General features: G+C 39.0%; 1 protein-coding gene across 3 annotated transcripts in view; it reads right to left on the reverse strand.

Annotated features, from left to right (window-relative positions):
* Positions 1-15,993, reverse strand: part of LOC125740401 (coiled-coil domain-containing protein 178) — a 115,478-nt gene that overhangs the window by 77,785 nt on the left and 21,700 nt on the right. For all 3 annotated transcript variants that reach the window (XM_049011397.1, XM_049011396.1, XM_049011398.1), the window contains one exon: positions 11,219-11,412. In XM_049011397.1, coding sequence (XP_048867354.1) covers positions 11,219-11,412 — 194 coding nt within the window. The remainder of the gene's footprint in view (positions 1-11,218; positions 11,413-15,993) is intronic.

Raw genomic sequence — 15,993 nt, forward strand, 5'->3', positions numbered from 1 at the left:
CCCCTATGAGTAGCCGACTACGCCACCCCAGGGACACTGCCCTGGGGACCCTAACACCCCAACCCTCAAAACAGCACACAGGTTCGAATCACCGGAAAGGGCCAGAGACGCGAGCCAGCAAAAGTTATTTGTTTTATTACATTCAATGCAAAGGTTCAGTAGTCCACACCATAAATCTAAAACCCCTTAGGCGCCCAATCCCTGCCATCAACCCCGCACCCGGCGTAATACACCAACACCGGTGACTTTACAGCACACGGGTGACGTCCACCATACACCAGGCGGGTGCTGCGCAAGGCTACTAGCCCTGAAACACAGATGAGGGAACAAGACACCAGGTTAGTAGGGTACCGCCACTTTCCATTACCCCGCTAGGCCTGCTTAACCGCCCCCAAGATAAATACAAAATCACAATCAAAATAAATTAACAAACCAAGGCACACAAATAATTAATACATGCAATAAAATAAAGCATACCAAAACAACCAAAATACAAAATCTTGAGGCAGTATATGCATGGACTAGATGCCGCAATCGGCAGCGGAATAGCAGCACTCCGAGCAACTCCTGGCACCAAAGTCCCGCTCTGGCCACCCCACGAATCCACGTTCTCCACAGGATGCACAGATGTCGATCACTGGTAACCAGACAGACAAAACAGCGGCGAGGTCCACGTTCCCCAGTAAACCTGCAATATATTAAAATACTTACAGGCCACGCTAACAACTAAATACCCCGCTAATCTCCCCGATATACATACCACCAACCGGAAGACTTAAACCACTGCTGGGGCTGCCTTCACCACCTCCCCAACAGCAACAGGACGCAACTCCCCAGCGGCATGCATTTCCCCAACCATGCGATCAATATACCGCAACCAATGGCTAAGGGATGGTTACGGAAACCAATTAACCCCCTGCCCACTCACAGCACAGCTGCTGCTTCCACCGCCAGCAACAGGAACTGCGTCAGCACCATACCTACCCGAATCCACCCTCTAAAACACAGGGGAACCAATAGGGCAAAGGGATCAATTTTCCCCACTTGGCTACATTCACATTAGTAATAATTGGGTTGCAAGACCAATATGATATATTTTCTTGGGGCCCATAATCGTTAGCAGGGCCCCTAAAGAGAGCCTGGTGGGATACTGTATATTAACATGAATAAGCCAAGAGATACCCCCTCAAATACTAAAAATTGTTAATCTTACTACAAGTAGCTTAACGAAATGTTTTTGGGCTACAGGACAAAACCAGAATACCCAGAGGAAGCACGGAGAGACCATGCAAACTCCACATACATGAGCATTTTCATGGGTTCCAGATATTCGGTTTCAGTCATAGCAACATTCAGTTATAAACAACAAAAACCCTACCCGATGTAAACTGGTACCTAATTAGCATACAGCCATTCAGTGCTAACTATTTAACTGGCGATACAGCTTAAGTGAATTGCCAAGAGAGGTCAGGAGCATTACTGCAAAAGAGGGAAATTCAGCAGTCTGCGGCTGTTCATTTGAAAACACAGATAGATTAGTGTATTGTCCTCAATATACTGAATACCCCACTTTTAAATTAGCAGTTTTGTTAGTTAATTTTTCAGAAAACAACTGAGATACAGCACACACAAAACAGGCAGCTTTCTGAGTGAAATTGCATGCAAATGAAACAAAATGCATTTAGAGCGTATTCAGAATTAAATTAAACACTGATAAATGCATAGTGATTCATTTGGAACACAGAAATATACACACGAGTTACCAGATGGAGACAACAGACAACACTCGCTTTCAGGAAAGACTTTCTGTGTAGATTGAATTTTCATTAAAAAGCTTGATTCTTGGCTTTCTCGCTATGATCAAACCAGGCCAGAACAGACAGTTTTCATCACTCCTCAACACCTGGTCCCATTTTATTACAGGCTGCCTTCAATAGGACCATTGTTAAAACTGTATTATATCATCAGTTAAACTGATGAATCTGTGTTATCGCTCAATGTTGTAGGCAAAAAGAAATCTACAAAAAATGCTTGGTGTGTGGGGGGTCTTTCTAAATTAATTGTGACCAAATGTGCCAAAAACCACATACTGCGTGTGTGAAAATGAATTATTTAAAAATAAATTCAGTGATAGAGTACCATGAAAGCTACATGAGAGAAGAGCATGTATACAGTATGACAGATCAGTTTCAATGCAGATACTTTTTATTAATATTTGTTTTGTGTATGTTTCATGTAATGCATTAATGCATTGTGTTTTTCTTCAGAAGATATTTTGTAGACTATCTGTGTTTTGTTTACTGTACTATTTTTAAATGATTAATTATTATTATTATTATTTTAAAATTAACCTGTGGAGATTCTTATCTCCATCATTTATATTTATTGTAATTTTACATCATTAAGGCAAATTAAAATGATACGTCAAGTATTAATTTCTCCATTATTTAAAACAGATTCTTGCTCAAGCTGAGGAATTTGATCGAAAAGAATATTGCTTATTGAATACTGAGTTTGGCTTTATAAGCTAGCTGTTCCTCTACCTCCTTAATTTTACTGAAGTAAGCACTCCAGTAATACTTCCAGTGCCCCAAAACTTTTCTGCCAACCAAAGAGCAAAAACATCACTTACAACTCAGCAACATCTGTGAATACATTCAACCAGATTTGGTGCAGTCAGAAATAACAGTATTACATTCCCTGGACAACCCTGTCACTTGCTCCGCCCATCTAATCCATACTCACCAACTTGTACAATTTCAGTAAGTACTGGATGGATCATCTGGAAATGTGATCAAATTGATATGCTGGTGTGATCATATACTTATTCATTTATTACACATTCCACTTACATGACGATTTTCAGAATCTTTCCCCACCAGCTAGGTGTTACTTGTATTCCTTTGTATGTTTTAGTGTTCATGACTGAAAATGTCATACTGGTTAACTTTCTGTCTCACTTTAAAAATGGGATCTTGATTATAAATATTAAAACATAAAAGAGTCATTGAAAGTTTATGAACTGAGCTTAAGTTAACAGACCACAGAGGAGTAAAGACACAGAATATCAAACACATGTGACCCAGTTTAACTGGGACAAGTAACCTATATTCACCCTATATACCAATGTACCCCCTGGAGAAAGGAGAAAAGAAGAATTGTTTTGGGGGTTTGAACTCGGGACAGATTTATTAAAAATTTGCATCCTTCGGAAATATATAAAAAAAACCTGAACACATATGCTTGTATACATAATTTGATGTTAGCGAATTAAAATGATTAAAATGCATAAAATAGGCACCACGTTTTGAATACATCAAATTGGTGTAACTAGTAACATAACAAAAGTTTACTGTGGGAAAGTTGCTGTCATGTTGTGTGAGACGAAGGACCCGGCAGCAGACGTGAATGGCAAACAAAGGGAGTTTTTATTAAACTTAAATGTACAAGACTGGAATTAACTAGAAACACATGGAAACTGAACAGGGATGACAGAGGAAAGCAATACATGAGCTACATTAGGAAACATTGTTAATGACAGATCTGAGGAGCACAGCTCTGGGAAGGATTTAAATACAAGACTAACGAGGGAGCAAACAGGAGGCAGCTGGGAGTGATTAACAAGAGGGCAGGAACGAAAGGTAACAGATGGGGTCAGAAACCAGGGAAGGACAGTTGTTGAATTAATGCTTATATACTTGGCGGAAGCATGTCCATAGACATTTTTTTTTAGTGTGCATGATGTACATGTAACATTTATATTCAACTGATGCCTTTATCCAAAAACACTTACAACAGAGGGAAGAGGTGCAATTTATGTATCCTTCATGGGATTTTAACACTAGTGCTCTTTGCTGTTAATATAGTGTTCTACCTGCTGAGCTACAGTAAAGCTGTTGATGTACTACTAAATCATCCTTTAGCATTTAATTTTTCAATTGGAATCGACTGTACCATACACAGAGATCCCTTAAAAAATCAATGCTATTATTTATAGTCTATACATATACAAGGTTTTAGCTACAATCAACAAAAACAGTATTGCCAAATCAAAGTTTACAAATTCTTGGCTCTTTCAGCTATAATATAGGCATACCAATTCATTGCCCACAAAAGAACAAGGAATACTGGCAAACAAGTGACTTTATCTTGACCGATGGCTGAACTCATATTTTGAATGGGTAAACGTGGTTAATCGCTTTCCTTTTCAGGCATACTCAGAGATAGAGTATTTACAAACCTTAAAACTACGTGCTTAATATTGTGTAGGTCCCCCTGAAGCCACAAAAACAGCTCTGACCTGTCTAGCAAAAATTCCACAAGACCTCTGAAGGTGTCCTGTGGCATTTGTCACCAAGACTTTAGCGGCAGTTCCTTTAAGTCCTGTAAGCTGTCAAGAGGGACCTCCATGGATCACACTTATTTGTCCAACAAGTACTCGGATCAGACTGAGGTATGGGAAATTTGGAGGCCAGGTCAACACCTTGATCTCTTTTTTATCTTCCTCATACCATCCCTGAACAGGATTCGCTGTATTACATGGTACATTATCCTGCTGTCAGAGGCCACTACCATCAAGAATTACCATTGGCATGAATGGTATATGGTCTACAATGGGTCTACAACATTTGGGTAGGTAGTACGTGCCAAAGTAACATCTACACAAATCCAGGACCCAAGTTTGTTCAGAGAATCACAATGCTTCTGGCTTGCCTTTCTCCCACAGACTGCCCTGATGCCATCTCATCCCTAGGTAAACAGCACACATACACCCTACCATCCATCCATTTTCCAAACCGCTTATCCTACTGGGTCGCGGGGGGTCCGGAGCCTATCCCGGAAGCAATGGGAGAGTGAATTGGAACAACCCAGGATGGGGGGCCAGTCCATCGCAGGGCACACTCACACACCAGTCACTCACACATGCACTCCTACGGGCAATTTAGCAAGTCCAATTAGCCTCAGCATGATTTTGTACTGTGGGGGGAAACCGGAGTACCCGGAGGAAACCCCACGACGACATGGGGAGAACATGCAAACTCCGCACACATGTGACCCAGGCGGAGACTCGAACCCGGGTCCCAGAGGTGTGAGGCAACAGTGCTAACCACTGCACCACCATGCTGCCCCCAACACCCTACCATCCACTTGTAATAGAGAACATGACTCATCAGACCAGGCCACCTTCTTCCAGTGCTCCATGATCCAGTACTGATGCTCAAGTGCCCAAGGAAGGCACTTTCAGTGGTGGACGGGGGTCGGCATGGGCACTCTGACTGGTCTGTGGCTAAGCAGCCCCATACATAGCAAGCTGCAAAGCACTCAGTGTTCTGACACCTTTCCATCATGGTCAGCATTGACATTTTCAGCTATTTGTGCTACAGTATAGTAACTCTCCTATGGAATCGGAGAAGACGGGATACCCTTCAATCAGACTGCACATCAAATTGGCGTCAATGACCTCATCTTTGGTTCGCCAGCTGGCGTTCCTTGGGCCACTTTTGGTAAGTACTAACCACTGCATACTGGGAACACTGCATAAAACTTGTCGTTTTGGAGATACTCTGACCTAGTTTCTTGAGTTCAGGCCGAGTCTCCTCTGTTTATTTGTATTTATTAGATTTTTGTTCCCCAGTGTTTCTTTTCTATTATTTTTCTTGTTCCTAGTTTTTGGTTTGCATTCTGTGGTTTTTGATTTGTGCCTTTATGCTTATGTGTTACTTTGTTATATTCCTAGTGTTAGATTCTGTTTCCTAGTTTCCGCATTAGTCTCTTAGTTCCATGATTAAGTTTATTAGATCCACCTGTTTCCTGTTTCCCTGTGACTCAATATTGAATGTGTTCTACCTGATTGCTCGTTGTCCTGTGCCCACTTGATTGGTTAATTGTTTCATGTTTCGCTCCTGTGTCTTCGCTACCTGGTTCATTTTGTATATCTAAGTTCATGCCTGTTTTCTTTTTTGTTGAGTGGGTCATTGTGTTAGAATATGTGTTGCCCCATTGCCATGGCACCAATCAACCAAGACAACACCGTGCAAAGGAACTAGAAGCACAGAGAAAACAGCAGGAGAAAGTAGATACAAGGGCACAAGTGATAAATGCCAGTTTGCTTGTGTGTACTAGTGATTTGTTTAGAAAATGTTCTTCGACAAATGAAACCCTAGGTTTTCAGTCTAACTACATATCTGCAAAGTCTAACAAATATTGGTCATATATGATTTATCACACTAAAGGTATCAAATGCCTGAAGCTACCCGCCCCCCAATTTTTTTTTGCTATAATTTTTTCTTCAATTTTGGAGCGATCTGTCAAAATTTTATCACTCCCAGTTCATCATTGTTACAATATGCTTGTAAGGTTGAAAAGGATCTTTGATATTATCAGAGTTACTATGTTCGCCAAACCAAGTGTCTTCTACGGCTACGATTTCCTTCCTTCGGTGTCACATAGCATTAATGCTTAATTTTTGGTGTAATTTGTCTGAAAATGAAACCAGGTGTAGACTGCTATCCATATAATGTTTTAGGAAGCAGTAATCAGATCTATGATATACTCTTTGACTTAACACATTTAAAAGGTCAAATGTCATCTGCTTCCAACCTTTTTTGCTGTCTCAAAATTGAATCAGTTCCAGTTTGGCACCCATACAACGCCTCTGCATAGTTTGAAATAACTCAGAAAGTATTTGACTGATATATCATCTGAACAGGGTCAACTGGTCCTTTTTTTGCTATCCCTATGCGATGCTGTTTCAGTTATTTTCAGTTTTGCGGCAATATGCCTCAATATTTCATGAGTTCCACCCCTCGTGCCTCTGCAATGTTTGAAAAAGAACCATCAAATGGTTCTTGAGTTAACATCAATCATCTGTAAAAACATCCTCTTAAAAAATGTAATCAGTTTTATTACCTGACCCATACAATACATGTACTAAGTTTGAAAAGCACCCTTAAAACTGATTAAGTTTTTTTTTTTTTTTAAAGTTATTGGATTACATACCAGTGTCTGTAGCGGCAATGGATACGGCGGTGTCGGTGCTGGAACCATATGTATTCCCCAAAGGCTGAGGAATACAGCGATTGTAGTACAATATTTATGGACTTATAATGAGGACTGTAAGTTTATTTCTGGCTTCTGAGATACTGCGAAAAATCGGCTGTCATAGTATTTTGTTAAAAGTCTTACATTTTGAAATGCTCACAATTCATCATACTGCTGAGCTTCCTACCCTTCTTAGCTTTAAGTTCAAATTCTTGTTGTGCATCCTTTAGCTCATAGACAGATTTAATGGGGTGGCATAGGGTGGCATTTCTCACCATAACAAAATTATCTGTCACCCTATTTGCCGCCCCAGTTATCAGTGATGTAACTATTATATCAATTAAACTCAATATAATTGAATAAGGCAGCTACAAAAGAGCTCTGACTTAAAACAAATCAAATATAATCTCCTAATGAGTCAAAACCATATACCATGTAGACTACCTCTCTAGTAAATGATGGTTTGATCCATTTCCGCCCCTTCCTTTCCTTTTCAAAGGTGTAAATGCTTGACACACTCATATGCACCATATGAGAGATAGGTGTAGACATACTTTACATGAATGTATGGGTGCCTATCCCAGAGACTATGGGTGCAAGGCAGGAAACAAGCCAGGATGGGGTGCCAGCCCATCACAGGGCACACTCACACACCATTCACACACACATGCACACCTACATACAATTTGATAACTCCAATTAACCTCAGCAAAAAAATGTCATGAGAGGTTTTTATAAAATCAATATGCATGACACACGTTCAGTTAAAGTGTAAGATTCAGAGGTGCAGTCCAACAGAACAGCTATGAAATGAACCGGCTCACACTGATCTTCCTATACACCTGAAATATTGCAGGATTACAGACAAATAAAACAGACACTGTTTATTTACTAAGACATTCCATCCATCCATCCACTTTCCAAACCGCTTATCCCACTGGGTCGCGGGTTACTAACACATTATTAAAAAAGGAAGTATATGTGGAAAAGGGGGAACTATGAAGTAACTTATATCAGAAAAAACACATCTACGTAAAGCTCCTTGGGATGACTCTGTTGTGAAAGGCGTTACATAAAAGTAAATTGAATACTGAATTGACTTTAATTGAATCACCACAACAGGTCAAGGAAACACCTTAAAGGAAGTGCATTTAGTGCTATGGGAAGGAAAATGACTGTAGAAAACGTGTGCATCTGTGCTGAAATTAATTGGGCCCAGAAGTATACAGAGGGGTAAAAGAACAGCAAATGTTGACCTCTGATGACAACTGACATCAAAAACAGCTTTACCCACAGCTCCCAAAAACGACAACTTAAACAGAAGTCGATCTGAATGGAGCTTTTCAGCATATTGCCATGGACACTGCAGGTCCACATGTTCCAGCAGATGAGCCTTGTCACATATAAAAATAGCCATGCTTGACCACAGGAAACTGCAGTAAATCTACCATGTGAACTTGCTGAAGGAATGGAGACTAAAAGTGGATGTAGTCATACGGAAACGTTTCATCTGATCAGTGAAAGAGAAATAAAAGGCACATAACATTACATCCCAATGGGGTTCTTCAGAAAAGAAGAAGGTTTTCAAATCGGATAGTGGTGTTTTATGGCTTATAATTGCAGAATCAATATTCATGTTCATATTCCATGTTTATAACTAGGGCAAAATGTTGTCCAGATGCTTGTCCTTTATTGCCACAGCCATACCCCTATACACTGTTATTTTTGTAGGCATTACATTATATTTTAGAACTTGCACTCGGTGGATTTCATGAAATAAAGATATGGTGGTTTCACTCAATCTATTTCCCCGGAGTCCTCCCTTGACCAGATCTGTCACAGTTGACCTTGCCTGTTCCTCTCAAAATTGTCTGCGCTTGGGTCATATATATCCCTCTGTGTCATATTTGCTTTAATATTAAAGATTTAGTGCTTCTAAACTATCCTTGTAAGGCAAACCTTTAAGACCAATAATAATTCTACTTCAAAAATTGCTCTAAGACAGCAATAACTTTTTTTTATGTGGGGTGACTGAAATGGTACACTTCATCAGCTACCTATCTAATATCATACTCCTGCATTCTACAGCCTCTGCGTGACTTCCTAAATCAAAACACTGGGAACGAAAGCATTTTTTCCCCAACAAAATCTGCTCCCGATAGTAGAGAAGTAAAGCAAAGAACGTAGCTTATGTGGAAGCAACTATTTAAAGTAAATTGGAACATTCCCGCTTCCTGAAAAGAATGCATCTTCCTTATACTTCTTGTTTTTTTTGTGAAAAATATTCTGTTCCACGTTCTCTGTTACTCTAGTTAATGTCTTCCATCTTCATCTCCATCCGATTACCCAGTACAGGGCTGCATGTGAGCCTGCAGCATATCCCAGAAGGGAGGGGGCATGAAGTGGGGGAGTCCCTGTGCATCGCAAGGTACGCTCACGCTTTTGAAAAACAAGAGGAAACTGGTGGGCCCAAAGGAATGTTTCTCCATTTGTAAATTGAACCATCTTGTAAGTATCCACATTGCATAAGTAAATTACAAATATTTAGGACCTTAACACAGAACCCCAATTGATTACATTTTTCCAAGTGGGACTGTTGTTACATCCTGTTTGACAGCCAATTTAGTATCCCAAAAGTACCTTCTAGCTCCTCTGAGTGTTACAGAATGCTATTTAATCTGGATGTTGCCGGATGACTTTTGGAACCAGAAATATATGTTAAGTACCTCTGCAGTCTGTAAAGACAAAAAAGGAATAAAAAAAGAAAAACGATTATTTGGGCAGGTTCAGCCTAAGTCCTTGTTGACGATATTGGTGCTAGAAGCGATCATTGCCCTTTTACATCATATAACATTCACTGCTAGATATTTATGCTGGATAGAATAAAATCACTCCCTTTTTCCTGGTCTTATTATACATACAGCCACACTTGCCTTTCCCCAGCCTGTAGCACACATATGATTAATCCCTCAGAGGTTTTATCTCCCAAGTTCACCCATGCAGCCTTGGCAGAGCTTAGCTCTTTATGCATCATTTCATTTTTATATGGACTTGAATCCCACCCCCTATCTATTCAGTCTTTACAAAAATATTCATTTATGTCCTTATATAGTATATGGCAAATTGTTTAGTACCGCTACACTAAGCAGATGGACATGAATTTCACTGGAAAACACTTGAACCAATACCAAAATCACTTAAATTCTTATTATCTCTCTCTGAACTCAGCTAGCTATTATTGTTATGTAAATAACGCTAAAATGTTTTGATACTAGCTAGCTAGATTCCAATTAAAACATTTGAACATGAATCGTTAAACATAAATCTTTGAAATTCATTTGGTTTCCCTTTCTCATTTCTTTCCTCACATCATAAGGCTCTTCCAGCTCATTGTTATTGGCTTACTGCAATGTTTGAATTAATATGTGCACTGCTGTTCTTCGGTGTGCTGCCAGATTTCTTGGATTTGTATAGCCAAACTGGGTTCCTGCCAAATTTGCTGTTGGTAATGTTTATGGACAAATGCTATTTTAAAGGTTACACTGAAATTTTATATATATGCATGTATGCATTGTACTTTCTCTTCAAAATTTGAACCTCTTTAAAACTTAAACCAAAACAAACAACCGAACAAAAAAAATGGAGTTAAAGATAATGTAGCCATTTAAAGAACATGTGTAGCGTTTAGTACCAGTCTTTGCCTGGTGTTTGTTGCTGGTGTTGGTGCCAGCATTGAGGGGCCGGGTGCTAGTAAACAGTAGGTCAAGCCATGAGATGGTTGATGGCTCTTGGCACAGACCATCCAACCAACCATCCATCCATCCATCCATCCATCCATCTCCCCACTGTTTATCCAAGACAGGGCTGCAGGGGTGCAGAGTTGGAGCCTATCGCATGCAGCACATAACATAAGGCAGGGGAATACCCAGAACATACACATGCACACACTCACACACACAGCAGGAGGTGTCATGCAACAGAACTCCCCACTGAGCCACTATGCCTTGACAAAGACCACCTATCTATAACTTCTAAAAATTGTAAAACATGGATATACATTTTTGCATAAATCATTCTGAATTCCCAGCAATGGACACAGAATTATTATTGAATAACAGAACCATATACTGTAAAAGTAGATCATTTACACTGGTGTATATGTGTCTTTGAATAGTACCTCATCTTGGGCTTTCAGTTTTAGTTTCTCCTTGATCACTGGTCCAGATTCTTCGATGAAAGCAACGTTCGTGTTCAGTTGCCTGTTCAGCATCTCTATCTGGGCCAGTCTCTGTCTGACTTCTTCAGGTCTCTCCTTTTTCAGTTTGACGTGCGTTCTTATCTCAGTTATATCTGAAGTACAAGTTTCATTTTCTGAAGCAGGGAAACAGAAGAATAATAAAATGCACATCCATGAACGAGAGCCATTCATCTGCCAAATGCTCATCTAGTACAGCGTCGCAACGAACAAAAAAACATTTCATCACAAAGCAACGATGGAAAACAACGACTCGGACGGTAGAATGTTTTTTATTCTTAAAATCAAGACTTCTTTTTTTCCAAAACATGAAAGCGTTGAGGCCACGATCTTCTCCAACAATTTGTGCATTCACCCCTGTTATTGCTAATTATATATCTTTCTGCCAGATACTGCACTTGCTTAAACGGTTCTCACTCAAGCAATTATCTGACATAAAATTAGTCCATTATATTTTGACAAGTGGTGAACTGACTTTTATAAGGCAGGCTCAACTCAGCTGTGTTCATCAGTAAACTGATCTATAAATAAAGGACTTTATGTTGCTTGTAGAAATGCCTGGATATGGATGGTAAGGTTGTAACAAAAAACAACGTGTATATAACAGTAAAGAAGTGGACAAAGAAGTATCCCAAGGGTTTGTGTGAGTTGCTAGGTTTCCTGTCTTTATATACAACTGATACTTTATCTAAAGGTACACACATCCCCCTAGATATGAATGAGATATATCCCCTAACCCTATATTTACATCAAATTTATAGGCAAGTCGAAACAGGCTCTGTAGGTACAGTTCTCATTTAGTGCCAGTTAGTCAAATGTCTGTCTTAGTACACAATGCAGATTCTTCTCGTGTTACGATGCGTTTGACACATGTAATTTCGACTTTATGTTGATGCGATAGCGATACACAGTCCGTAGCCATCAAACTTTGAATTCTGATCTGTTCCCAGGCCAGCGATACATGGCACAATGCTTTACATGCTGCCAGCATCCACCCAGCCACGCTTCCAGTCCCTGTAGGGATTGTGAGCATAAACATCTCATACAGTGTTTAACAATGGCATTTTTTCTGTATTTTTCCCCAAGCCCATTATATCTATTAAACACCGAAATGTGTCCTATGAATTCATATTCAACTTATGGTGTCTTAATTTTATGATAGATTAATTGGAACATAACCCCATTGTAAATGGAGAAGCAACTGTATATATTTTACACAGCATACTGTATAATTATATATACTGTAAAACACGAAACACTACCAAATACAATAAAACATCTTAAAAACAACAATACAATAAATAATAATTATAATAACAATAATAATATTATTATTATTGTTATTATTATTATACAGTTATAATTGTTAGAGAAATATGTACTTTTTTTATTGTCATTTTGCTAGATGCCATTTCTTAGAAATAACACCCTGCAGCAGCTTGATCTTAATTTAGCAATAACCCTTCTTAAGAACTGTCGCTTGAATATTTCCACCCCATACATGGTGATAAACAATGTTGAATGTTATTTGCATATCCTGTTTGTGTACCTCAATAAAATATACTGCGAGGGGAGTTCCTCTTTCGAAGTTGGCTGAGTTCGACTGAGAGGCTGACACCTCGAAGTCAGGACCGGACTTCCCTTGCAGCAAGTAAAAAGTCATCGCAGCTGTCTGTGTTCTTCTGTGTTCAGAGACTGGTTGCTTTCCAGCGTATCTTTAGAAGAAGATAACCCTAACAATAATAAAAATGACTACACACTACATCACTATATTGTACCTGAAGTCAATGAACCACTGCAGTCTCGCAATGTTTTCATGAGCGTGAGAAAGTCGTTGGTGCGTTCATTATTACGAACCATTGTAATTCAAATTTTAAATATAATAGACTTCATGGTAGTCCGTTCATAAGTACAAGTCGTCCATAAATTGGAAATTCTTAACCTGGAGACGTACTTAAAATATACTAAGCAACGACACTGTGTACACTGCTGACAAACAGACTTCCATGCATAAAAATTAGTCAATAAGGGCCAGCTCTGAGTTCTTCACTAATTAAGATGTGATAAAGAAGGAGATGCTCATTCTTACGAATAAGTTATTTCAGTTCAGATTTTTAACACATTCAGGATTAGTGGGCTGTTTTGGACTAGCAGTTATATCTATGGAGATTCTGTGAAAAATATTCACAAGTGCCCAAGTTTGTTCTTCATCCTCACCCAAGTGGAAGCCCAGTGTAAAGAACTGTTTCCCAAAGACAATGGTTAGGACATTAATCACAGAAATATATCTTTTCACAGGCATCTTCTTTTCCAAAGCTACAAGAAAATGAAGCCACACGTTTCAGAAGATTACTGTGTGTTGTTCTCCACCTCTGACACTGCCTTGTTAATACGATGCTCGCAGTTGGTTATTAACTATCACCTTCCAGTCTGTATTTTTTATATTTAGAAATAAAAATCAGTTTTTACTGGAATAGTTATATGTTACTTTACCATACCGTATTAGCTGTCAAGGGTATTCTTAGGCGAATTTTCTCATTGACGTAACACTGCTCAGTTATGTAAGTAATTATTTACATTAAAAAATCAGCAGAGTTGGACCTCTTTCTGAACATGCACTCATGCAAGGTGACTGGAAGACATCCAATTTATATAGTATTAGTCCTTGTCACCAACTGAGCCCTATGGACAGACAGAACATAATCGGTGTGAGTGGCAGTTTCATGTAACGAGATATATAATGTGTGACCTTCAGTTTATGTCCATTCCCTCATTTTCCAAAACCCTGGATATTACCACAGGAGAATAATGCACATGCACTCAAACAGTTCAGATATATTTCATATTTTTTGGACTCCAGCAGGGGACACAACGAGACCGAACTACTGTGCATACAGTATGCGAGGTGTGTGCAGGGATCAAGCTCACAACCCCTGCAGCAAGAAGCCAGGGTAGAACCTAATCCATTCTGACTGTAGAACCTCTGTATAATAATGTACAATTTCTAACACACATTTGGTGGTAATTTCGTTATTTTGGAGAGGGAATCTTACAAAGGCAAACTGCATTCATTGCTTGAAATTAAAAGTTGCAATATTGCTCTTATTTTGAGATCAAAGAAGTTCATGTTATTAAATTTGCCTAACAAATCAGTGAAATACGTTATCTTGGTCATTACAGGGATATTAAAGTCTATTACTACGTATTTATCATGAAATGTCTCAAATAAACCTAGAATCAAAATGAAAAAAAAAGACTTTTGGGATACTCTGCACTAGTTCATATGAGTGAAACTGACTGCCCACTGTAACCTTAGTATTAAATAAAAATTTCTATACTGTGGCTCAAGAAATTGCTTTTGTCATTGTGGAGCAACACTGTATCATCACCAGCCTCCTATGAAAACATCGCATGTTCAGAAACGAAAATTTAATATATGTGATTTTATCGTCAACTGTAGTTTTCGGTGTTGTTTTGATACTCTCTAGCACCATATTAAGCCCTGCTGATCACAAGAGAGATATTTCCGTGTGGCTAATGGCATTGTCAATCACTACAGGAAGCAGTTCCCTTCTACAGGATAAAGTAATTGCATGGGCAGAGAGAGCTCCACTCTGATCTTCCTTAACGCCCCTATCCTGAATTCATATGCTTCAAATAACACACATTCAAAAGGGAAGGTATATTGTTTAACTAAATTACTAAGATCTCACTCAGCTTACATGGACACTATACGTGCACACAGTGACTGGTTTATTTTAAAATAATTTTAGCAGATCTACAATAAGAGACAAGGATCAATGCAGAGATCGGGTTCTGTTGAGTGCAACAAGAAAAAAAAAACATAATCTTTGAAAGTGCAAATCAATAAACTGTTCACTGAGAGCACTCTTTGTTCCAAGATAACCGAGGAAAAGGGCTGCTTTGATTGTCTTTTCCATTCTTTGCTGGAAGCTTCTTCCAGAGGATTTAGTCGCAGGCTTTGTTATTGATTAGCACAATGCACTCCCTACGCCCAACAGAACTGCACTTTAATAAAGTATGAATAGCATTTTGCTCTTTTTTGCATCTTTCAAAGGAAAAAAAAGAGCCCTGTTTGAAATATACATTAGTGTTGACCTGAAACTTATGGCTATTGACTTGAAATTTTAAACAATATGAAAAAGCAAGCTTTCAGCTCACGGGCAGTTACCTGTGCTCTATTTATGAAATGCTTTGTGACAAATAAAATATCTACTAAAATGTCCATTAAAAGATCAGCCACCCATTTCAACATTTAGAAGTTAATATGAAACAGTTCTCTTTTCTGTTAATCTGTAAATTGATATGCACCAGTGTACCACTGGGGTTTTCCTTACATACTCCTGCTTAGATATTTACAAACTGTGTATGCACAACAAACAAACAAACAGAGGCTAACAGGTACTTCTCAGCCAGATCTCCTGCTGTACAGAATAATCTGCACATGTTGTCAATTTACATAGCCTATGACAGAGAGGACCATGGGAGTTTATATGGCAGTACACCACGATAAAATCTAACTTGATCCCACTATGAACCAGCTATTTCCATAATCTGCTGTTGACATATATTTTTCTGCTTATGGTTCTTAGTCTCCAGACCCATCCATCCATTTTATTTCAGTACCCGCTTATGCAGGGTTGCAGGGGTCTAGAGCCTATCCCAGAAGCTACGGG

Source organism: Brienomyrus brachyistius, chromosome 4, assembly GCF_023856365.1.
Source record: "Brienomyrus brachyistius isolate T26 chromosome 4, BBRACH_0.4, whole genome shotgun sequence".
Lineage (NCBI taxonomy): Eukaryota > Metazoa > Chordata > Actinopteri > Osteoglossiformes > Mormyridae > Brienomyrus > Brienomyrus brachyistius.